The sequence below is a fragment of the Castor canadensis genome, chromosome 2, assembly GCF_047511655.1.
Source record: "Castor canadensis chromosome 2, mCasCan1.hap1v2, whole genome shotgun sequence".
NCBI lineage: Eukaryota > Metazoa > Chordata > Mammalia > Rodentia > Castoridae > Castor > Castor canadensis.
The window spans coordinates 148,082,944-148,110,166 of record NC_133387.1 but is presented as its reverse complement, the minus strand read 5'-3'; the positions used below and the strand labels follow the sequence as shown (position 1 = coordinate 148,110,166).

At 37.7% G+C, this 27,223-nt stretch overlaps 1 protein-coding gene across 4 annotated transcripts in view; it reads right to left on the bottom strand.

The window, feature by feature from the left end:
• Positions 1–27,223, bottom strand: part of Mindy2 (MINDY lysine 48 deubiquitinase 2) — a 96,239-nt gene that overhangs the window by 45,590 nt on the left and 23,426 nt on the right. For all 4 annotated transcript variants that reach the window (XM_074066081.1, XM_074066078.1, XM_074066080.1 and 1 more), the window contains exons 3-4: positions 12,493–12,557; positions 6,048–6,206 (exon numbers count right to left, since the gene is read on the bottom strand). In XM_074066081.1, the coding sequence (XP_073922182.1) occupies positions 6,048–6,206; positions 12,493–12,557 (224 nt within the window). The remainder of the gene's footprint in view (positions 1–6,047; positions 6,207–12,492; positions 12,558–27,223) is intronic.

Below are 27,223 nucleotides of genomic sequence, written 5' to 3'. Positions count from 1 at the left end.
AGACAGAGTGCCAGCGAAGTCAGTCATGTCCTGCTTCAGGTAAGTCATCCTTCCACTTCTCAGAATGCAATTTACTTTTACCAACAGACAGCAATGCCAAGTCCTGGCTATTGTGATCCCACCTTCTCTGTAGTTAATGCATCCATGCTGCACTCCATCAGTTAATGTTTACTGAGAACTTTCTACATATCAGGCACTGTTCTAAACACTGATACAGAAGAACCCAGTCCTCATAAAATAAACATTCTAGTGGGAGATGACAATCGGGTAAATAAGTAACAATTACATTTAATGATAAATAGTAAAGAAAATCAAATAGGGTAATGGAAGAGAACATCATGGGGAAAGGGAGGTTGACTAATTTCAACAAGATGATATTTGACATAAGACCTTATAAAGAATCAAAAACGTGAAGAACTGGGAAAACAATGTGCTATGGTAGGAGAAGAGCAGCCCAAAATAAGTAATAAGTCAATACAAAATAATGATGCGCTTAGAGGTAGAGAACTGGTCTAGAATGTGTACGTCACTGGGTTCCATCCCCAGCATTGCAAAAACAGCAAGTCTGAGACAGTAATGAGCTGAACCATACTGTTGTTCGGAGTATAGTGAAAAGGTACAGGAAGTACATGAAGTGAAGTTAAACAGAATTTAGATCATGGATCATATCATATAAACCCTAGTTAAGATTTTATGTCTTATATAAATTATACTGGAGGCTTTTAAGGAAATAAAAAGGAAGATCATTCTGAGTGCCAAGACCATTCAATGAGAAAAGAATAATCTTCTCAGCAAATGGTACTAGCACAATTGGATATCCACATGCAGAAGAATAAACTTAGACCTGTTCCGCAAACTATAGGGAAAAATTAATTCAATTTAGATCACATTCCTAAAGACAAGCACTAAACTATACAACTCTTAGAAGAAAATACAGGAGTAACCTTTGTAACTTTTGGTTAAGCAAAGCCTTTTTAGGACACCAAAAGTAAGAGAGACAAAAGAAAAAATAAATTATTAATATTTGTGCTTCCAAGGATACTATAAAGAAAAGGAAAAGATAATCCACAGAATGAGAGAAAATATTTCCAATTAATAACTGGTAAGGGACATGTACTGAGAGTGTATTAAGAACTCTTGTAACTCAATCAAAAATGGACGAGGGGTTTAGCCTACTGGAAGAGTGTTTGCCTGGCATGTGCAAGGCCCTGGGTTCAATCCTAAGCACTGAAAAAAAAAAAAAGAAAGACTAATAGCCTAGTTAAAAGTAGGCAAAGGGCCTGCCTACTTTCTGGTCTAATTTCTGGTCTGCCAGAAATTTCCTCCAAAAAGATAGACATATAGCTATTGTGCACATAAAAAGATGTTCAATATCATTACTCATCAGAGAAATGTAAACAAAACTACAATAAGATGTGACTCGACTCCTACTAGCATGACTATTATTTAAAAAAATAATTAACAAACATTGGTAAGGATGTGGAAAACTCAGAACTCTGACATACTGCTGATTGACAGTAAAATGGTACAGCCACTTTGAAAAATGTTATGATAGTTCCTCTTGCAGTTAGATAGCACTACAATATGACCTAATAATTCCACCCCTAAGAGAAATAAAACCATCTGTCCATACAAAAATTTGTAAATAAATGTTTATAGCAGTATTATTTATAATAGCAAAAAGAAGGAAAAACTAAATGCCCACCAACTGATGAACACAAAAATAAGGTGTACTGTATGCATAAAAAATAGTATTTGCCAATAAAAAGGAAGGATATACTGACACATACTACAACATGGTTTTATCCTTGAAAACATCATGCTAAGTAGCTGGCCAAAAAAAAAAAAATACCACCATCATATGCTTTCAATTACATGAAATGTCAGACTAACGAAATTTTTAGACCCAGAAAGTAGGCCAGGAATATGGAGAACAGAGAGTGACTGCTAACAAGCGGAGGGCTTCTTTTCAGGTGATAAAAGTGTTCCAAAATCAACTGAGGTGATAGGTGCACACCAAATTGTGCTAGAGCAAGTGGGCATCCATAGTTTTAAAAAACTGTAAATCTTACAAAATGGATCATGGACTTAAGTGCAAAACATAAAAGTATAAAGCAGTTAGGAAAAAGCATAGGAGAGAATATTCAGGATTTAGAGCTTAGGCAGAATTCTTAGACTTAACACCAAAAGCAGGAGGCATAGAGAAAAACTGTAAACTGGACTTTATTACAATTAAAAAAATTTAAGCAAGGTGTACTGGCATACACCTGTAATCCCAGCTACTTGGAAGGCAGAGGCAGGATTGTGAGTTCAAGGCCAACCTGGGCATCACAGACACCATTTCAAAATTTTTTTGTTTTGTGAAGATCCTCTGAAGACTGAATAAATAAGGTATAGACTGGGAGAATTTGTAAAACACACGTCTGACAACGAATTAGTATTTAGAATATGTAACACACTCCTAACTGTGAAGAACAAATCCAATTAGAAAATGGGCAAAAGAGATATTTTATTAAAGAGGAAATAGTAATGGAAAACAACCATGAAAAAGATGTTTAACATCATTAGCAATTAAAGCTATGCAAATTAAAACTACAATGAAATATTACCATATAAAGTATGAGAAAGAGTAAAATAAAAAATAGTGACACTATCAAAAGCTGACAACGATGCAGAGAAACTGGATCACTCATCCATTTCTGGAGGGAATGTAAAGTTTGGGGGCACTTTTGTAAATAGCTTGATAGTTTCTTAAAAGAAGAGAAGCTGGATATGGTGATTCAGGTCTGTGATCCCAGCACTGAGGAGGTTGAAGCAGGAGGATCATGATTTGGAAACCAGCCTGAAGCACACAGCAAGAACCTGTCTCAGAACAAACACATACACACACAACGTGACACAATACCACCATCTGACTCACAATTACACTCCTGGGCATTTAATCTACAGAAGTGAAAACAAACAACTGCAACACAAATTTTTATAGACGTTTTATTCCTAATAGCCAGAAACTGGAAAAAGAGCAGATTTTTTTTTTGGTGGGACTAGAGTTTGAATTTAGGGATTTGCACTTGCAAAGTAGGTGTTCTATTGCTTGAGCCACACCTCTCGTCCATTTTGCTCTGGTTATTTTAGAGATGGGAAATATTTGCCCAGCTGGCTTCGAACTCAGATGCCATCCTGATCTCAGACTCCCAAGCAGCTAGGATTACAGGTAGGAGCCATGGGCCCCTAGCCAGATACTCTTTAACAGGTAAATGGTTAAACTCTGGCATACCCACATCATGGAACAGTATTTAGCAACAAAAAAGAACAAAGTATTAATATGTACAACAACCTGGAGATGTGCCAGAGGCTTAGGATGAGTTTTTAAAAAGCCAGTCACAAAAAACTACATACCATATTATTGCATATGTGTAAATTTTTTTTAAATAATAAAATTATAGAAGTGGAAAACAGATTAGTGGTTTCTAGCGATTAAGAAGAGGGTGAGAGTAGGAGAGAAGTAGGCATGACTAAACAAAGGCAAGAGAAGGGATTCTTGCAGTGATGGAAATGTTTTTGAATCTTCACTGCATTAATGTCAGTTTCCTGGTTTTGGTATTTCACTAAAGTAAAATTGCAAAGTAGACATTTGCAAGATGGTTACATTGGGAGAAATTGGATAAAAGATACAATGATTGCTCTGTACTATTTTATACAACTTTATGTTAATATAGAATTATTTCAAAATAAAACATTTAATTAAAGTAAATCCTGGCCAACTGTAGTGATGCATGCCTATAATCCCAGCACTCAGGAGGCTGAGGCAGGAGAACTGCAAATTTGAGGCCAGCCTGAGCTACACAGTGAGACCTTATCTCAAAAATAAACAAACAAACAAAAAAAAAAAACCAAAGAAAATCCTCATATCATACCATGAAACAGAATAAATTTAAGAACCACTAGGTAGTATAATTCCTTTTAAAGTTCACAATAATATTTTGAACTTTTTACCTTATCTTGGATTGAAAAAAAATCTATAAATAAACTACAATATTAAAACAGTACAGGAGTAGACATAAGACAGATCAATGGAATAGAGAAGACTTTAGCTACACAAAACACTTAGTAAATAAAGGAATCGTGTCTCCCTTTTGCTCTCCAGAATCACTCCCTACTCCAGAGGCCAATCTCTAAGGACCCAGCAACTGGAATTCCTACTCTCCAGTTACCAGTTACATTTGGCCAGTGAAAGATACTGGAGGAAATCAGAGGCTGAAAATCAGAACAGGTTTCACTTTCACTCCTCCTTTGCCGGGCCAGGTTGGTAATAGCTACATTCCTCTATAGAAGGCTACACCTCCTAGCCAGTAGCCCTATGTATTAGCAACTGGTCTTACTAAATTCTGCTAACTCCTCCCTCTCTTTCTCATCAGAGTTAAGAGTGGTGATAGCTTCTGGCTGTTGCTAACTCTAGGATGCTGCACTACTCCTTGCTGTTCCCCTTAACTTTGCCTACACTTTGTAAATGGTCTCTTCCTAGCCAGGTATAGAGGCTCAAGCCTGTATTACAAGCTACTTGGGAGGTGGAGATCAGGAGGATGGCGATTTTTGACAGCCAGGGCAAAAACACCCATGTCAACCAGTAGTTGAGTTTATTGGCACACACGTGTCATCCCAGCTATGGGGGAACATAAATAGGAAGATTGTCGTCTAGCCTGGCCCAGGCATAAAGCAAGACACTGTCTCAAAAAAAACCAAAGCAAACCAATCACTAATGGCTCATGCCTGTAATCCTAGATACCCGGGAGGCTGAGAATGGGAGAATTACAGTTCAAGGCCAGCACAGGCAAATAGTTCATGACATCCCCATCTCCAACACAACCAGAGCAAAAGGGACTAGAGGTATGGCTCAAGTGGTAGAGAACCTGCTTTGTAAGCATGAAGCCCTGAGTCCAAACTTCAGTCCCACAAATAAATAAATAAACAAGCACAAGAACCCTGAGTTCAATGCTCAGTCCCCCCTAAATAAATAAATAGTCTCTTCCTAAAACTTTCCTCAGTTGTCCTTGGGTGTGTCATCTACTTCATGCCAGAGCCCTGGTGTACTTGCTAAGAAGAAAAACTTGGAATGCTAGACTAGTAAATACCAAAGGTCACTGTACATTTAGAAATGTACAATTACAGTAACAGGATTTGGGGGTGCCTTTTAAAATAAATGTTGGGATGATTTAAAATCTTTTTCAAACCTGTGCAGTAAAGAATATGGTCTTGCTGGAGATACAGGTCAAGTGGTAGAACTCCTGCCAACCAAGCATGAAGCCCAGAGTTTAAACTACAGTATGGCAAAAAAAATGGTCTTGACCAAAGAGAGATTTGTCCTTTGTTCAGACTCCTCGGAGATAAACTCTGAACTCTTGAAATTTCCCTTGTAATAGGAATGACTTGTTATTGAAGGTGGATCCTTTGGGCCACTATACTAATGAGGAAGAGCTGGAGACTGAGTTCAACCACACAGGCAGACAATTATGCCTATGCAATGAAATCTCAATAACAACTCTGAACACTGAAGGCTGAGTGAGTTCCAGGACCAGCAACACTCCATGCATCATATTGTCACATATCAAGAGGGAGACATCCCTGAGGACAAAAGGAGCTTCACATTCAGAACTCGCCTGTATGCTGCCCTGTTTATCTCTTTCCTTGGCTATTTTTAACCTGTATCTTACCCCTATAATAAACTATAATGGTAAGTGAGATAGGTTTCAGTAGGCTCTGAAAGATTTTCTAACAAATTACTAAATCTGAGGACAGTTTTGGGAAACATTTGAATTTCAGTTGATGTGAGAAGTGAGGGTGGTCTTGTGTGGATTCTTCACCTAACTTTGCAGTTGGGATCAGAAGCCTTGGACTAATTTGGTAGTCTGGAAGACTGTGTCCTTAACCTCATGGGTTGGCTAATTCCAGGTCAAAAATATAAATATCAGAAAATAAAAATTTATATCAACTTGATGTATTAATGAAGTTTTCCTGCATTTGTGTCTACATAATTTAATTTCACTTACCTGAGGATCTACTAACCATCCATGATATAAAGGAATATCAAGAAGATCAAACACTATGCATTCCGGTGTATATTCAAACACTCGAACACCAGTGAATCTTACATTTACATCCAGGCCCGTCTGTAGTTTATGCAAAATTGCCATAGCATCACTCATATTCTGAAAATAGAAAGGGGAAAGGTATAGCTCAGAAAAGTAATAATAAGAGCAATTAAAGAAAAAAAAAGCTGAAGGGCTAGAGGCGTGGCTCAAGTGGTAGAGATCCTGAGTTTAAAACCTGTCTCCCCCACCACCAAAAACAAAAAGCTGGGTGTGGTGGTGTGTGCCTATAGTTCCAGCTACTAGGGAGGTTAAGGCAGGAGGATCACCTGAGCCCAATAGTTTGAGGCAGCCTGAACAACATAGTGAGACCCTGTCCCTTAAAAAAAAAATGTTAAATTATGGGCTAGAGGACTGACTCAAGTTGTAGAGCACCTGTCTAGCAAGCATGAGGCCCTGATTTCAAACCCCAGTATCAACAAAAAGGAAAAGTTAAGTTAAAATTTACATTTTATCCAATTTATTCATCTTGTCAATAAATGTTTATCATTAAGTATCTACTATGTGTCAGGCACTAAGCTGAGTTCCAAAGATACAATAGTGGATAGAACAAAGTTTCTGTTCTCATGTAACTAACATCGTGCTATAAGAGACAAACACATAATATGTAATGCCAAGTATCAGTAAGAAAAAATTGAGCACGATGAGGTTGTATGGTGGCAGTGGCAGAGGACTTATTTTAGACCAGGAAGTCTAACATGAAAAAATGTCTAAAGTTAGACTGGAGTTGTGGCTCACATGGTAGAGTGCTTGCCTAGCAAGTGTGAGGTCCTGAGTTCAATCTCTAGTACCACAAAAAAAAAAGTCTTAAGTTAAAGAGGAAAGCCTCTTCTGGGCATATATCCAAAAAAAAATGAAAGAAGAATCTTGAAAAGGTCTGCAAAATAATAATACTCAAGAAGTAGAAGTACTATAAATGTCTATTGATAAATGAGTGGATAAAGAAAATGTGGTATATTCACAAAATGGAAATCCTGTGACAAGCTACAATATGGACAGACCTTGAATGAATGAAATGAGTTAGTAACAAAAGAACAAATGCCTTATGATTCCACTTTATGGGATATCTACAGCAGTTAAAATCACAAAACAGAAAGTAGAATGGTATTTTCCAGGGGGTGAAGGGAAAGAAAAATGGGGAGTTCAGTAAGTACAGAATTTCAGTTTCACAAGATAAAACAATTCTAGAGATCTTACATAACACTGTAAATATAGTTAAAATTACTAAGCCATATGGGTAAAAAGATTAAGAGGATAAATTTAATATTATTTAAATTTTAATATTATTAAGTTTTAATATTATTTAATATTATTATGTGGTTTTATTACAATTTAAAAAATAGAAACAAGCCATCATGCCATGAAGAGATATGGAGGAAACTACTAAGTGACAGAAGCCAATGTGAAAAACAAATGACACTCTGGAAAGGGCAAAACTACAGTTAGGAGTTAGGAAAGAAGATCCGTGTTTGCCAGAGATTAAGAAGAGGAGGGATAAACAGAGGATTTCAAGGACAATCCAATGTTCAGTGTGGTGTTATAATGATGATATACACCAGCACATTTGTCTAAATCCATAGACTGTACAATGCCAAGAGTGAATCCTAATGCACACTATGGACTTTTGGTGATAATAATGTGTCAGTGTAGGTTTATTGCTATAACTGATGTAGCACTCTGGTGTGGGATGATGATAATGGGGGAGGCTATACGTGTGGGGTGTGGGGTGAGGAGGCATGGGAGGCATAAGAAAATTTTCAGCTCCTTTTACCCTCTTATTTTTGCAGTGAGTGCACAAAAAGAAAGGGAAAGAAAGAAAAGAAAGAGGGAAGGAGAGAAAGAGAGAGAAAGAAAAAGGGAGAGAGAAGGAGGAGGAGACAGAGGGAGGAGGGAAGGAAGGAAGGAAACAAGGAAGAGAAAGAAAAAAGAAAGAAAGGAGGGAGAGGGAGAGGGAAGAAGAGAGGGACTGGAGGGAGAGGAAGACAGGTCTTTCTGAAAATAATATTTGAATAGAGATGGAATTGAAAACTTGAGTCTTGGGAAGCTCTAGGAACAGCCTTCCAAACAAAGTGAACGCTAGTGCAAAAAACCTTGATGCAGAAATGAGTTTATTACAACACCCATGGTAGAACAAGACTAGACTGAAGTAAATGAAGTAGAAAAGTGTAGGCGATGAAGTTTGAGAGACAGGCAGAGGGTGGATCACAAAGACTTTCTGGCCAAATCAGGATTCATTTCTGTTCACATCAGTTTTCTCAATAAATACATTCGCATAAATCAGTAATGGGAACTATTTTAAATATGCTTTTCTAAATATTTAACACATTAAATCTGAACATACTTAACTAGGATATATTTCAGAGAATAAATAAGAACCAATACATAACTAGCTGGACATGGTGGTATACACCAGTAGTTCCAGCACTTGGGAGACTGAAGCAGGAGGATTATAAATTCCAGGCCAACATGAGCCATACCAGCAAGACCCTGTCTCCAAAACAAAACAATAACAACAAAAGAACAGTCTACTAGAGGGGCTTATAACAGAAATTGTAAATTTGAAATACATCCTCTTACATTAAAACTAGGGACTCTTTGAAATTTAGAAAGGGCAAATTTAGAGCAAGACATAGTGGTGTGTGCCTGTAAACCCATCACTTAAGAGGGTGAAGCAGGAAGATCTGGAATTCAAGGCTAGCCTGGGCTACATATGATACACTGCTACAATAAACAAACAAACAAACAAACAAATAAAGCAAGCAAGCAGCCCATGTTCTGTTTTGGCAAATAACTTATAAAATTCCATTCTAAGAGATTATACAGATTGCAAACAAATTATTCAAATGTTTTAAATATACAAATGATACATTTATAAATAAGATAACCTTTGTCCCTTTCACCTCTTCCTAATATGTATATTACCCCCAAACACCATATTTTTCAACTTTGCTAAAAATTGAACTTCAAAAAGTCAGTTCACCTTTTTTCCTTAAGTGCTATAAAATTTTCCTAAAGCCACAGCAATGATGAATCTGAAAAAATTGTAACAATATTGAGCAATCTAAAGATTATGGCTCTATTATCTCTGAGTTCTTCTATTTTTGTTAAATTTTGGCTGCTAATTACACAACTTCCTTTAGGGGAAGCACAATTTCTAACATCTCCTGAGCTTGTGCTTGCATTTTATACATTTCCTACATTTATTATGGATTATTTAGTTGTAAAATAACTCAATACTATTTGATAATCTCCACAAAGACTAATAAAACTGATAAAATACATGAATTTATAAACAAAGGGTTAAAAAAGGAAAATATTTTGCTACCTTGTTCTGAATTCCAACTGACAGTTACATAACATAAATGAGAGGAATGTTTGCTCACGTCCTAAAAACATTACTACTGGATCCTTTAAGGTTCTAGTTAAACTGTTTCTGAGAACCCTTCCGAAAGGTTCTAACATGATGAAGTATTTTAAATTTAAATCTAAAGCATACTATTTATGCTGGGCACTGGTGGCTCACACCTGTAATCCTAGCTACTCAGGAGGATCCTGATTCAAAGCTGGCCTGGGGAAATAGTTTGCGAGCCCTATCTAGATAATACCCACACAGAAAAGGGCTGGTGGAGTGGCTCAAGTGGTAGAGCACCTGCCTAGCAACTGTGAGGCCCTAAGTTCAAACCCCAGTACCGCAAACAATGAATAAATAAATAGCATACTATTTATGTTTGTTAAATGCTTGCTTATTGGCAATATTGGGTTGGAACTCAGGGCCTTACATGAGCACTTTGTGTCTTTTAGATTATTTTTTAGATACCACCTCACATTTTTGCTCAGAACCCTCCTGTACTGGGATTCACTTACCTGTGGCCTCCCACATACCTGGGACCACAGGTATGCACTACCATGCCTGGCTTTATTTGTTGAGATGAGGGTCCCACTAACTTTTTACCTAGCCTCAATCTGCAATCCTCTCAATCTCCCAACTAGCTGGGATTACAGATTGAGCCACTGTAATTTTTGAGAAATGGTCTCACCATATAGCCCAGGTTGGTCTCAAACTCTTAATCCTCCTAACTCTCCCTCCTGAGTGCTTGTAATCCTCCATGATTATAGAAGTGAACCACCACACCTATCTTAAATACAAAATGCTTTAAATATATATTTGCAGTCATTTAAATGCCTGTTAGGGCTGAGGGTATAGCTTAGTGGCAGAATACTTGCCTAGTATGCTTGAGACCCTAGGTTTAATACTCACACTGCAATAAGTAAGTAAAATAAATAAATAAAAACCTGTTAACACACACATATCCTGTTTTCATATGAGGTTATTTATCATTTAGCAAAATTGGAAAAAAATATGCTTTGTTCATACTGTAACTTCTGGTAAAGAGGTTTTACTTGGGAAAATTGCAGCTCTGCTTTGGTCTTTCTAAAATTTCATTCACATACAAAATGTTCTTTTTATATTTAAAAGAACATTTACACTCGTAGAATATCAAGCATGAGTTCAGACTCAGCCATGTCAGCTTAGTACACACTATTCTCAAAAACTAATGGTAGTGTTATAATAACCTCATAAATACTTGTTTTCTTTTTCACAGTGCTGGGGTTTGAACTCAGGGCCTTCAACTTGAGCCACTCCACCAGCCCTATTTTCTGCTGGGTATTTTCGAGATAGGGTCTCATGAACTATTTGCCAGGCTGGCTTCAAATCACGATCCTTCTGATCTCTGCCTTCTGCCTAGCTAGGATTATAGGCCTGAGCCACTGACACCCAGTTCCTCATAAATACTTTTAAATGATGGCCACTTTTTTGAAAGCAGTTGTTAGATAGTGTTTGTCTCAATTATGAAACAAAACTTTACTTCTACTCTTTTAAGAGTCTAAGTCATTGTAATGGAAGTATATCCTAAGACTGCAGGATAAACTTGAAACAAACAAAATGCTGACATCATTTGTAAACACTTGTCAATCAAGATTTTCTCGCAACCTCCTAACTACTTGGGAGGCAGAGATCAGGAGGACTGCTGTTCAAAGCCAGCCTGGGCAAATAACTTGCAAGAACCTATCTCAAAAACACCCAACACAGCTGGGCACCAGTGGCTCATGTCTATAACCCTAGCTACTCAGGAGGCAGAGAGGAGGATCATGGTTCAAAGGCAGCCCAGGCAAATAGTTTGCAAGACCTTACCTTGAAAATACACAACACACCAAAAAAGGGCTGGTGGAGTGACTCAAGTGGTACAGTGGCTGCCTAGCAAGCAAGCATGAGGCCCTGAGTTCAACCCCCAGTACCACAAAAAAAAAAAGAAAATTTACAATATTTAAATGAATTCTGCTTCCTTTTTTTTTTTTTTTTTAATTTGATACTGGTGTAGTATGTTTAAAAAGTTACTTTGAAAGTGAATGTGAAGGTTCTAGTAATGTCTATTTCTTCCCTGGCTATTACATCCTCCTGCTAGAAGGGCTAATTTCTTCCTCCTATTGACAAAGAACAGTGAAGAAAATGAAGCTCTGTTTGCTTGCACCCAGTTTCAGTAATTTTGAGCCTACTGAACTCTCCTATATTATAGAGGAAGAGTTCTAAAGAACATAAAGAAGTGTGGACATAATGAAATTACAAAATAGCAGAATTTGTTCTTATGACATATAGACATCATTTGCTCAACTCTTTTTTTTTTTTTTTTTGTGGACTTGGGTTTGAACTCAGAGCTTCATACTTGCAAAGCAGGCGCTCTTCCACTTGAGCCACACCTTCAGTCCACTTTTGCTCTAGTTATTTTGAAGATGGGGGTCTTGAGAACTGTTTTCCTGGGATGGCCTCGATTCACTACCCTCCTGATCTTAGCTTCCAAGTAGATAGGATTATAGAAATGAACCACTGTTGCTGTTGCTTCAACTTTCTCTTAAACTTAAGTTAAAATCTTGGGTGTAGTTTAGTGGCAGAGTGCTCACATAACTTAAGGTCCTGAATTCAAGCCTCCTGGCACTACCAAAAAACAATGCAAAATGTAAATGAGACAAGGTAAGGTGAATTAAGAATCAAACACAAATTGACCTGAGAGACAAGTTTTCAAGAAAAATACCATGTTTTCATTCGACACAGATCTGTAGAGTAGCATCTACTCATTATATGTATTCATAGAAAATAGGAATCCAAAAAGTATGGCTGGTGGGCAAAAGAAAACAGAATATGCAATGGAGGCTGACCATATGTGACCTGCAAACCTAAAATATTTACCTTCCAGTTCTTCATAGAAAAAGTTTACAAACACTGATAGAGACCAATGTGTACACTTATAAAGATGAAATATTTTAACATAATAAAAATCATGTTTATTACCTGTTCATAATTTAAACGTTGAATTTCTGAAATTTCTTTTGGCTTTGCATCAAGCATGTAATCACCTGTAAAAAGAAATTGTGAAATTGCCTTTTTAAATATTACTTTTTCTCTGCTTATAAAAGTAATAGTTTTTAATTACAAATTTTTAAACATTATAGCAATAGTGACTTATAAAGTTGACCCCTCAGTTCTACCCTGAGAACATCAATTAAGTTAACTGCTTGTAGCACATATTTTTCAAATTATGTAATGCACTTGAATTCATTTGACAATATATTTACTCACCTTTTTCTGTGTTAATAACATAGATAACTCCCAAAAGCAATCTCCCTTGATAGCAACAATATAACAATTTCTAAAATTACTTCATTAACAATGGGTGTTATTGGTCTTCTAAATATTTGCAACTCTGAAAAGCAAGCCATTTTTTTGCATTTAAAATACTGATATTTTATGTATCTATTTAAAAATTTTTATCATCATATTGTTGTGCAGTAGTACATTGTGACATTTAGAAAAGTACTTATAATATAACTCAGATTCACCACCTCCATCATTCTCCTTTATCTCTGCCATCCATTCTTAGAATAGTTTCAACAGGTCTCATTTTTCCATTTTTATACATGAGTAAATAATATTTCCATCATATTCACCCTCCTATTACTCCCCCACCTTTTTTTTTGTGGTACTGGGGCTTGAACTCAGGGCCTACACCTTGAGCCACTCTTTTTTGTGATAGGGTTTTTTGAGCTAGGGTCATGCCCAGGCTGGCTTCAAACTGGGATCTTCCTGATCTCTGTCTCCTGAGTAGCTAGGATTACAGGCATGAGCCACCGGTGCCCAGCAAACCCTTTTCTTACATTATCCCCCTTCCCCCAGAGGACCTGATTTACATTCCTGTCCTCTGTTTGTGAGGGGAAAAAAAAAGACATTTTTGTTTGCTTAAGATACCTATACAGAGAGTTTCAATATGACATTTCTTCCTGAATTAGTTCATTCCCTCCATTTTTCTGCTTTCTGTTTTAAATTTTGTATCACATTTTTTATTTCATTTTGGTGGCCCTCACATATGCCAGGCAGCATGTTACCTGTGAGCTTCCCCTCCAGCCTCTGGCAACACTTTTTAACACATGTATAAAACCTTTACATATATGTGACACCTTTTAAAATATGGAACAACATTTTAATATGCAGTATCTTTTTACTCTGCATGTTGTCTTTCGGGGAGGTTAGAGTTGGAGGGAACTGCTGGTCATTGAACCCAGGGCCTCAAGCATGCTAAGCATGTGCTCTCCCACTGAGCTATAGCAGCCTGTTAATTCATGTATTAACTGTGTATACTTCTTTCTGTTTGAATTATCTGTCTGATATCATCTTTTCTTATTAAATTGTAAAAACTTTCAATGAAAGGAATAAGCACATTTCCTGTGACATGTGTAGCAAATTTCCCCCCACATTTTTTTAACTTTCTAGTGATATTTTTTCCTGTACAGAAATATTTAATTTTAATATAGTCAAATTCTTCTACTATAGCTTCTGAGTTGGAGGTCATGTTTACAGAGGTTGCTACCTCTTTTTTTTTTGGAGGTCCTGGGGTCTGAATTCAGTGTCTCTACCACTTGAGCCACTCTGCCAGCCCTTTTTTGTGTTGGGTATTTTGGAGATAGGGTCTCAAGGACTATTTGCCTGGACTGGCCTCAAACTGAGATCCTCCTGATCTCTGCCCCCTGAGTAGCTAGGATTACTGGTGTGAACCACCGGTACCCAGCTATTGCTACCTCTTAAGAGTATACAAATATTCACATATGCTTTCTTCATGTAATTTTATCATTGTCTTTTTATTTTTTTGTTTATTGCTTTTTTTGGTATCATTGACTCTTTTTAATGTTTGAGTCTTTCATTCATCTGGATTTAATTTTGATAGAAATACAAAACTAGCTCTCTTCTAGTCTCCCAAACTGCTAAAGAGTAGATGAAGTTGCTTTACTATAACTTTTATTTTCAAATTCAAAATAAACTTCTAAAGACTCCATTGAGGATTCTCTTAAGCTTCCCAATTCTGACAACAGAATTCCTACGAACATCAATATATTATTTGTGCTTTTAATTAGAACTTTAAGATGGCAGTCTAATCCACAATGACTGTATTCTGCTTATGTATTAGACCTCCAAAAGCACTGAAATAATTGATTCATGAAAAGTATAAATCAATTAAAAGTATCTTTGAATCTTTATATCTCACATTGCGTATTTATATGTTGCAGTTTTTTTTTTTTTTTGAGACAGGTTCTCGCTGTGTATCATATCGCAACCCATGATCCTCCTGAGAGCTGGGATCACAGATGTGTGCCACCATGTCCACTTATGTTGCGGTTTCAATATAACATTCAACTTGAAACTCCTCTACAGAGCAAATGCTATACATTTGGTTAATTAATAGAGAACATACTTGAATCCTCTATTTTTCCAACATTCCTTATTTATTTTGATAAAAGGCTGCCTGTGCTTTCCTAACTACCATGTTGCTTGGGTCAGAATGTCAAACATTATGTAATACAATATTAAATGATCCTGGACATGCTATCAGAGACTAAAGCTTAGGGATGAAGGGCAGAATAGTTCGTGGGAAACACTCAAGAGAAGCAACCTCTCTTTTCCTGAGACCAGGAAAGGTTTTTAGGTAAGAGAAGAATAGCTTAGCTAAAACAAACAGCCTCTAAGATGGAGCTCAAGGACTTTTACCTCCTGACATTCACATCTCTGTGCATCCTCTCTGCTTCAGTGCAGGATGGATTTATTGACTCACTCTTCCCCTTTTGAGACAGGATCGCAGTATGTGGCCTCAAGATCTCTCGAGTGCCAGGCCATGGACATGCTTCACTACAGCTGGTCCACTTTTTCTTTTCTTTTGATTTGTTTTGTCATTTTGCTACTGGGGTTTGAATTCAGAGCCTTGAGCTTGCTGGGCAGGCACTCTACATTTGAACCACACTCCAATAAGTCACTTTGAATGAATAAAATATGGATAAGTGGATTCCAAGAGGGCGGCTAGAGGGAGGAAGCAGAAAGCGTGCCTCCTAAAGTAAAATCTTGGAGAGACGCTGGAGATACACCTGGCAGGAAAAACCACCAAGAAGAGGAAAAACTTTGACTCCTCCACACCTCCAGCCTGCGCATAGCATCTCTACTTCACGTTAAATGGAGAAACCAGGAGGGCTCCCACACTGCTGCCAGACGGCAGCATCCAGACGACTTGAGAAGCAGACCACAAGGTGAGCTAAGCGGCATGCGGTACTCCCACAGACAACCCTGGGCCAGATCAGCATAGCCCCCTGGACAGACCAACCCCCACCCAGGGAAAAAAGGAAAAAAAAAACAGAATAATAAGCAATAACAAAAGAGACATGTAGCAAAGAGGGCGGGGCGCCCTGAGCACTGAAGGGTGGGGAGGGGAAATTTCTCACAAACAAGCTGGTCAGAGAAGGCAGGAGTGGTGGCACATGCTGAGCAACCAGGAGTGGGAAAGCTTGTAAAAGTGGCAGTGGGAGGAAAACTCCACAGGAAAAGAGAAAAGACCCACTTCCCATGTGAACTGTAAATAAACACACAGGACTGAGAAAGCTGGTGCAGTGTCACCTCCCCCAGTGTGCTTGGAAAGGGGAAAGCTTGTAGCAGTGGCGGTCAAGCCCAGGAGAACTCTAAGTAAACAAAGCTTGAAGGGCTAGGTGAGTGTTAAGCTCACTCCTGAGATCTGCATAAATAAAGCCTCCAGCAACAGCTGGCTGAGAGCAGTTGGCAGGTGAGCCACAGCCTCAGATAGCCATTCACAGAACTGTCTCCAGACTCTTTTTTTTTCTTTCTTCCTTTGATGAGACAACAACCAAACTACACCTGCATGCTGAAAAACTTACTGAAACTGCATTGAATTTGAACTTGGGAAACTTTGTGGTGTTTTTTTTGGTTTTGTGTTGTTTTGTTTTGTTTTGGTTTTTTTCCACTTTGATGAGACAATAACAGAACTACTTCTGAGACACCATCTCCAGGATTGGAGGCTGAGGGACTAACACCAAAATTATTAAGACTGAAACTTTATTGCATTTGAACTTGGAGATTTTTTTTTCATTTACTTATTTTTTACTTATTTATTTTTTCAATCCTCTCTCTCTCTAATGCCTGTTCAGCTTACTGTCAATTAGTACACTATCTCTCCCTGTTTATATCTTTGAAACTTTTTTTTTTGTTTGTTTTTTCCTATTTGTTTATTTGTTTTTCCCTTTTTCTTTAACTTGTTTGCTTTCCATCTCCTCTCACACTTCCATTCTAAATATCACCATTGTTATTACTACAAGCTAGAAAATACTTAACTGTGCACAGTACAGGGACAATAACAACACCAAGGGCAATGACAGGAAGACAGAAAAAACATGGAAACCAGTTTCCACACAGCAAAAAGATAGTACAGGAATAAGAGGGAAATGAAGAAAACAGATACTCAGATCCAGACTCCAACAAAATGAAGATAAACGATGCCAAAGAATGCAATGAACCCCACAAGAATAATTTAAAGAAGAAATACTACAGGTTATCAATGAGAATTTTATAGAGATGATACTGGATATGGTCAACCAAAATGTACAGGGGACACTCAAAAAATTCCAAGACAACAAAAATAGAGAATTTGAAAAAGCACAATAAGAAATAAAAGAAACCATAGAAGCACTGTATAAACACCAAAGTGAAACAAAGAACACGATTAATAAAGAGATAAATGAACTCAGGACAAAAATAGACAACATTAAAGAGGAAACGACTCAAGATATGGAAAACCTCAGAAAAAAGAACGGAACAGAATTGCAAAACAAAATGGAAGGCCAATCCAGCAGAATAGAACAAACAGAAGACAGAATCTCCAAACTCGAAGATGAAAGGGTAATTAAAGGAAAAACAGAAGAACTATTAGTTAAATAACTCAAGACCTGTAAAAAGAAAATGCAAGAACTCACTGACTCCATCAAAAGACCTAACCTGAGAATCATGGCCATTGAAGAAGGAGAAGAGGTGAAAGCAAAGGGAAAATGTAATATATTCAACAAAATAATAATAGAATATTTCCCAAATCTAGAGAAATCTATTCCAATACAGATGCAAGAGGGCTCCAGAACACCAAACAGACCAGACCAAAACAGATCTACCCGACGGCATATTCTCATTAAAACAACAAATACAGAGACCCCAGAAGAATACTGAAGGCTGTAAAAGAGAAAAAACAAATAACATACACAGGTAAACCCATCAAAATCACAGCAGACTTCTCAACAGAAACATTAAAAGCAAGAAGAGCTTGGGGTGAGATCTTCTGGGCACAGAATGAAAATAGCTTCAACCCCAGGATACTCTACCCAGCAAAACTATCATTCAAAATACATGGAGCAATAAAGTCTCCCATGATAAGCAGAAAATAAAACAACATGTGACCACAAAGCCACCACTACAAAAGATTCTTCAAGGGATACTGCAAACAGAAAGTGAAACCCAACATAACCATGAAAGGGCAGGCAGCACCAAACTACAGGAAAAGAAAAAGCAAGAAAGTAGAGAGTAACCTCAACTTAGGTACACACAATCAAACCTTCGAACAACTAAGGCAACTAAATGACAGGAATCACCACATACCTATCAGTACTAACACTTAATGCTAATGGACTTAATTCCCCCATCAAAAGGCACTGTTTGACGAAATGGATTAAAAAGGAAGACCCAACAATTTGTGGCTTACAGGAGACCCATCTCACTGACAGAAATAAACATAGGCTTAGGATGAAAGGCTGGAAGAAGATTTACCAAGCCAATGGCCCCCAAAACAGGCAGGAGTAGCAATACTTATCTCTGATAAAGTAGACTTCAAACCTACATTGATCAAACGAGATAAAGAAGGAATTCCATACTAATAGAAGAAGAAACAGACCAAAAGGAAATAACAATTATCAACCTATATGCACCCAATGTCAATGCACTCAATTTCATCAAACATACCCCGAAGGACCTAAATGCATATATTAACTCCAACATAGTGGTTGTGGGAGACTTTAAAACCCCATTATCATCAATAGATAGGTCATCCAAACAAAAAATCAATAAAGAAATCCTATATCTAAAATATACAATAGATCAAATGGACCTACTTGATGTCTACAGAACATTTCATCCAACTTCTACACAATATACATTCTTCTCAGCAGCCCATGGAACCTTCTCTAAAATAGGTCATATCCTAGGGCACAAAGCAAGCCTCAGCAAATATAAGAAAGCAGAAATTATACCATGCATTCTATCTGATCACAATGCAATAAAATGAAGTCAACAAAAAAAGTAAAGACAAAAAACATGCAAACTGCTGGAAACTGAATAACTCATTGCTTAATGAACAATGGATCATTGATGAAATAAAAGAGGAAATTAAAAAGTTCCTGGAGGTCAATGAAAATGAAAACACAACCTACCGGAACCTACGGGACACAGCAAAGACAGTCCTGAGAGGAAAGTTTATAGCCATGACTGCACATATTAAAAAGACTGAAAGATCCCAAATCAATGACCTAATGATACATCTCAAACCCCTAGAAAAAGAACAAGCAAAGCCGAAAACAAATAGAAGGAGAGAAATATTAAAAATAAGAGCTGAAATCAATGAAATAGAAACCAAAAACACCATACAAAGAATTAATGAAACAAAAAGTTGGTTCTTTGAAAAAATAAACAAGATTGACAGACCCCTGGCAAACCTGACTAAAATGAGGAAAGAAAAAAGCCCAAATTAGTAGAATCAGGAATGCAAAAGGGGAGATAACAACAAACACCATGGAAGTCCAGGAAATCATCAGAGACTACTTTGAGAACCTATATTCAAATAAATTTGAAAATCTTAAAGAAATGGACAGATTTCTAGATATGTATGACCATCCAAAACTGGACCAAGAGGAAATTAATCACCTGACTAGATCTATAACACAAAATGAAATTGAAGCAGCAATCAACAGTCTCCCAAAAAAGAAAAGTCCAGGACCTGATGGATACTCTGCTGAATTCTATCAGACCTTTAAAGAAGAACTGACACCAACCGTCCTTAAACTGCTCCACGAAATAGAAAGGGAAGGAAAACTGCCTAACACATTTTATGAAGCCAGTATTACACTTATTCCAAAACCAGGCAAAGACACCTCCAAAAAGGAGAACTATAGGCCAATCTCCTTAATGAACATTGATGCAAAAATCCTCAATAAAATAATGGCAAACTGAATTCAAGAACACATCAAAAAGATCATTCACCATGACCAAGTAGGCTTCATCCCAGGAATGCAGGAGTGGTTCAACATACGAAAATCAATAAACATAATAAACCACATTAACAGAAGCAAAGACAAAAACCACTTGATCATCTCAATAGATGCAGAAAAAGCCTTTGATAAGATCCAACATCATTTCATGATAAAAGCTCTAAGAAAACTAGGAATAGAAGGAAAGTACCTCAACATTATAAAAGCTATATATGACAAACTTACAGCCAGCATTATACTTAATGGAGAAAAACTAAAACCATTCCCTCTAAAATCAGGAACTAGACAAAGATGCCCACTATCTCCACTCCTATTCAACATAGTACTGGAATTCCTAGCCAGAGCAATTAGGCAAGAAGAAGGAATAAAAGGAATACAAATAGTTAAAGAAACTGTCAAAATATCCCTATTTGCAGACGACATGACCCTATACCTTAAAGACCCAAAAAACTCTACTCAAAAGCTCCTAGACACCATCAATAGCTATAGCAAGATAGCAGGACATAAAATCAACATAGAAAAATCATTAGCAAGAATTCCAAGATGGCGGCTAGAGGTAGGAAGCAGAAAGCGAGCCTCCTATAGTGAAATCTTGGAGAGACGCTGGAGACACACTTTGCAGGCATAATCACCGAGAAAAGGCATAACTTTGACCCCTCCACATCTCCAGCCGGCGCAGAGAATCTCCACTTCACGTTAAACGGAGAACCGAGGACGGCCCCGGGGGCCGCCAGTGGCTGGCGCCCATACGGCGTGGGAAGACGCGGACCAGGTGAGCTTCGCGGTACCGCGGTACCCCACAGACAAGCCTGGGCCAGAGCAGCATAGCCCCCTGGCCAGACTGACCTCCACCCGGGGAAAAAAAGAGAAACTGAGTACTAAGCAATAAGAACAGTTAAGACACGCTGGAAAGAGGGTGGGGTGTCCTGAGCGCTGAAGAGTGGGGGAAGGGACTCCTTCCCGGGACTGTAAATAAACAAGCCGGGCGGGCTGGAGAGGGTCTGGCGGGAGCGGGGCGCGCACCCAGCAACCAGGAGCGGGGACGCTTGTGAGAGGAGGGAAGACCCACTTCCCATGTGAGCCGTAAATAAACACGCAGGCCTGACAATGCGGGGGCAGTGTCACCTTTCCCAGTGCTTGGAAAGGGGAAAGCTGTAGCAGAAGCCCCCCTCCCCCACACAGGAGAACTCTGAACAATCAAAGCCTGTGGGACCAGGTGAGAGCTAGCTCACCCCAGAGATCTGCATAAATACCGCCGCCAGCTACAGGTTGAGAGCAGCAGGCAGGCAAGCCACAGTTGCAGATACCACTCTCAGAACTGCCTCCAGACACTTTTTTTTCTTTTTCTCCCTACCTTTGATGAGAGAACAACCGAATTACACCTGCAAGCCGAAAAACTTACTGAAACTGTATTGCATTTGAACTGGGGACACTTGGTGGGGCTTTTTTTTTTTTTTTTTTTATCTTCTGTGTGTGTGTGAGTGTAGTTTTGTTCTACTTTATGCATCCCCTTTGATGAGACAACTACAGAACAACATCTGAGCACCAACTCCAGGACTGGAGATTGAGACGGACATCCAAATTATTAAGACTGAAATTGCATTGCATATAAACTTGGAAGTTTTTTGGTTTTTTTTTTTTTTTTAATTTTCTATTTTCCATTTTATTTTAATTCATTTTTATAAATAGATATTACTTTCATATACTTATTTTTATTTTTTTTATCTTTGATTTTCAATCCTCTCTCTGTCACTCTATTGTCTGTTCAGCTTACTGTCGATTAGTACACTAACACTCCCTGTTTATACCTTTGAAACTCTCTTGTCTGATACCTTGTTCTGCTTTCTCCCTCTTGTCTGTATATTTGTTTTCCCCTTTTCTTTAACTTCTTGCTTTCCATCTCAGCTCACTCTTCCATTCTCAATATTACCATTGTTATTATTACAAGCTAGAAAATACTTAATTACACACAGTACAGGGTCAGTAACAACACCAAGGACAATGACAGGAAGACAGAAAAAACAAGGAAACCAGTTTCCCCACAGCAAAAAATTAGTACAGGAACCAGAGGGGAATGAAGAGAACAGAAACTCAGAGCCAGACTCCAACAAAATGAAGATAAACTATGCCAAAGGACCCAATGAAGCCTACAAGAATAATTTAAAAGAAGACATACTACAAGTACTCAATGAGAATTTTATGGAGATGATACTGGATAGGGTCAACCAAAATGTACAGGAGACACTCAAGAAATTCCAAGACAATAAAAATAGAGAATTTGAAAAAGCAAAAGAAGAAATAAAGGAAACCATAGAAGCACTGTACAAACACCAAAGTGAAAGAGAGAACACAATGAATAAATGGATAAATGAACTCAGGACAAAAATAGACAACAATAAAGAAGAAAACAGCCAGGATATGGAAAACCTCAGAAAAAAGAACGAAACAGAACTGCAAAACAAAACGGAAGGCCAATCCAGCAGAATAGAACAAACAGAAGACAGAATCTCAGAACTTGAAGATGAAATGGTAATTAAAGGAAAAACTGAAGAACTATTAATTAAACAACTCAAGACCTGTGAAAAGAAAATGCAAGAACTCACTGACTCCATCAAAAGACCAAACTTGAGAATCATGGGCATCAAAGAAGGAGAAGAGGTGCAAGCGAAGGGAATGCGTAATATATTCAACAAAATAATAACGGAAAATTTCCCAAATCTAGAGAAAGATATTCCCATACAGATGCAAGAGGCCTCCAGGACACCAAACAGACCAGATCAAAATAGAACTACTCCACGACATATCATCATTAAAACAACAAGTTCAGAAACTAAGGAAAGAATATTGAAGGCTGCAAGAGAGAAAAAACAAGTAACATACAAAGGTAAACCCATCAAAATCACAGCAGACTTCTCAACAGAAACATTAAAAGCAAGAAGAGCGTGGGGTGAGATCTTCCGGGCACTGAATGAAAATAACTTCAACCCCAGGATACTCTACCCAGCAAAGCTATCATTCAAAATAGATGGAGCAATAAAAGTCTTCCATGATAAGCAGAAACTAAAACAATATGTGACCACAAAGCCACCATTACAAAAGATTCTGCAAGGGATCCTGCACACAGAAAGTGACACCCAACTTAACCATGAAAAGGCAGGCAGCACCAAACCACAGGATAAGAAAAAGCAAGACAGTAGAGAGTAACATCAAGTTAGGTACACACAATCAAACCTTCAAACAACTAAGATAACTAAATGGCAGGAATCACCACATACCTATCAGTACTAACACTTAATGTTAATGGACTTAATTCACCCATCAAAAGACACCGTTTGACAAAATGGATTAAAAAAGAAGATCCAACAATTTGTTGCTTACAGGAGACTTATCTCACCGACAGAAATAAGCATATGCTTAGGATGAAAGGCTGGAAGAAGATTTACCAAGCCAATGGCCCCCGAAAACAAGCAGGAGTAGCAATACTTATCTCTGACAAAGTAGACTTCAAACCTACATTGATCAAACGAGATAAAGAAGGACATTCCATACTAATAAAAGGGGAAATAGACCAAAAGGAAATAATAATCATCAATCTGTACGCACCCAATGTCAACGCACCCAACTTCATCAAACATACCCTGAAAGACCTAAAAGCATATATAAACGCCAACACAGTGGTTGTGGGAGACTTTAACACTCCATTATCATCAATAGATAGGTCATCCAAACAAAAACTCAATAAAGAAATCCAAGATCTAAAATATGCAATAGATCAAGTGGACCTAGTAGATGTCTACAGAACATTTCATCCAACCTCTACACAATATACATTCTTCTCAGCAGCCCATGGAACCTTCTCCAAAATAGGTCATATCCTAGGGCACAAAGCAAGCCTCAGCAAATATAAGAAAATAGAAATAATACCGTGCATACTATCTGACCACAATGCAGTTAAAGTAGAACTCAACAACAAAAGTAAAGACAAAAAACATGCAAACAGCTGGAAACTAAATAACTCATTACTTAATGAAGAATGGATCATCGATGCAATAAAAGAGGAAATTAAAAAGTTCCTAGAAGTCAATGAAAATGAAAACACAACCTACCGGAACCTATGGGACACAGCTAAGGCAGTCTTGAGAGGAAAGTTTATAGCCATGAGTGCATATATTAAAAAGACTGAAAGATCCCAAATCAATGACCTAATGATACATCTGAAACTCCTAGAAAAACAAGAACAAGCAAATCCCAAAACAAATAGAAGGAGAGAAATAATAAAAATAAGAGCTGAAATCAATGAAATAGAAACCAAAAAAACCATACAAAGAATTAATGAAACAAAAAGTTGGTTCTTTGAAAAAATAAACAAGATCGATAGACCACTGGCAAACCTGACTAAAATGAGGAGAGAAAAAACCCAAATTAGTAGAATCAGGAATGCAAAAGGGGAGATAACAACAAACACCATGGAAGTCCAGGAAATCATCAGAGACTACTTTGAGAACCTATATTCAACTAAATTTGAAAATCTAAAAGAAATGGACAGATTTCTAGATACATATGATCATCCAAAACTGAACCAAGAGGAAATTAATCACCTGAATAGACCTATAACACAAAATGAAATTGAAGCAGCAATCAAGAGTCTCCCCAAAAAGAAAAGTCCAGGACCTGATGGATTCTCTGCTGAATTCTATCAGACCTTTAAAGAAGAACTGATACCAACCCTCCTTAAACTGTTCCATGAAATAGAAAGGGAAGGAAAACTGCCAAACACATTTTATGAAGCCACTATTACACTTATCCCAAAACCAGGCAAAGACACCTCCAAAAAGGAGAACTATAGGCCAATCTCCTTAATGAACATTGATGCAAAATTCCTCAACAAAATAATGGCAAATCGAATTCAGCAACACATCAAAAAGATTATTCACCATGACCAGGTAGGCTTCATCCCAGGGATGCAGGGGTGGTTCAACATACGAAAATCAATAAACGTAATAAACCACATTAACAGAAGCAAAGACAAAAACCACTTGATCATCTCAATAGATGCAGAAAAAGCCTTTGATAAGATCCAACATCATTTCATGATAAAAGCTCTAAGAAAACTAGGAATAGAAGGAAAGTTCCTCAACATTATAAAAGCTATATATGACAAACCTACAGCCAGCATTATACTTAACGGAGAAAAATTAAAACCATTCCCTCTAAAATCAGGAACCAGACAAGGATGCCCACTATCTCCACTCCTATTCAACATAGTACTGGAATTCCTAGCCAGAGCAATTAGGCAAGAAGAAGGAATAAAAGGAATACAAATAGGTAAAGAAACTGTCAAAATATCCCTATTTGCAGACGACATGATCCTATACCTTAAAGACCCAAAAAACTCTACTCAGAAGCTTCTAGACATCATCAATAGCTATAGCAAGGGAGCAGGATATAAAATCAACATAGAAAAATCATTAGCATTTCTATACACTAACAATGAGCAAACTGAAAAAGAATGTATGAAAACAATTCCATTTACAATAGCCTCAAAAAAAATCAAATACCTAGGTGTAAACCTAACAAAAGACGTGAAAGACCTCTACAAGGAAAACTATACACTTCTGAAGAAAGAGATTGAGGAAGACTATAGAAAGTGGAGAGATCTCCCATGCTCATGGATTGGTAGAATCAACATAGTAAAAATGTCGATACTCCCCAAAGTAATCTACATGTTTAATGCAATTCCCATCAAAATTCCAATGACATTCATTAAAGAGATTGAAAAATCTACTGTTAAATTTATATGGAAACACAAGAGGCCACGAATAGCCAAGGCAATACTCAGTCAAAAGAACAATGCAGGAGGTATCACAATACCTGACTTCAAACTATATTACAAAGCAATAACAATAAAAACAGCATGGTACTGGCACAAAAACAGACATGAAGACCAGTGGAACAGAATAGAGGATCCAGATATGAAGCCACACAACTATGAGCAACTTATCTTTGACAAAGGAGCTAAAAATATACGATGGAGAAATAGCAGCCTCTTCAACAAAAACTGCTGGGAAAACTGGTTAGCAGTCTGCAAAAAACTGAAACTAGATCCATGTATATCACCCTATACCAAGATTAACTCAAAATGGATCAAGGATCTTAATATCAGACCCCAAACTCTTAAGTTGATACAAGAAAGAGTAGGAAATACTCTGGAGTTAGTAGGTATAGGTAAGAACTTTCTCAATGAAACCCCAGCAGCACAGCAACTAAGAGATAGCATAGATAAATGGGACCTCATAAAACTAAAAAGCTTCTGTTCATCAAAAGAAATGGTCTCTAAACTGAAGAGAACACCCACAGAGTGGGAGAAAATATTTGCCAATTATACATCAGACAAAGGACTGATAACCAGAATATACAGGGAACTTAAAAAACTAAATTCTCCCAAAAATAATGAACCAATAAAAAAATGGGCATGTGAACTAAACAGAACTTTCTCAAAAGAAGAAATTCAAATGGCCAGAAAACACATGAAAAAATGCTCACCATCTCTAGCAATAAAGGAAATGCAAATTAAAACCACACTAAGATTCCACCTCTCCCCTGTTAGAATAGCCATCATCAGCAACACCACCAACAACAGGTGTTGGCGAGGATGCGGGGAAAAAGGAACCCTCTTACACTGTTGGTGGGAATGTAGACTAGTACAACCACTCTGGAAAAAAATTTGGAGGCTACTTAAAAAGCTGGACATCGATCTACCATTTGATCCAGCAACACCACTCTTGGGGATATACCCAAAAGACTGTTACTCCAGAGGCACCTGCACATCCATGTTTATTGCGGCACTATTCACAATAGCCAAGTTATGGAAACAGCCAAGATGCCCCAGCACTGACGAATGGATTAAGAAAATGTGGTATCTATACACAATGGAATTTTATGCAGCCATGAAGAAGAACGAAATGTTATCATTCGCTGGTAAATGGATGGAATTGGAGAACATCATTCTGAGTGAGGTTAGCCTGGCTCAAAAGACCAAAAATCGTATGTTCTCCCTCATATGTGGACATTAGGTCAAGGGCAAACACAACAAGGGGATTGGACAATGAGCACATGATAAAAGCGAGAGCACACAAGGGAGGGGTGAGGATAGGTAAGACACCTAAAAAACTAGCTAGCATTTGTTGCCCTTAATGCAGAGAAACTAAAGCAGATACCTTAAAGCAACTGAGGCCAATAGGAAAAGGGGAACAGGTACTAGAGAAAAGGTTAGATCAAAAAGAATTAACCTAGAAGGTAACACACACGCACAGGAAATCAATGTGAGTCAATGCCCTGTATAGCTATCCTTATCTCAACCAGCAAAACCCCTTGTTCCTTCCTATTATTGCTTA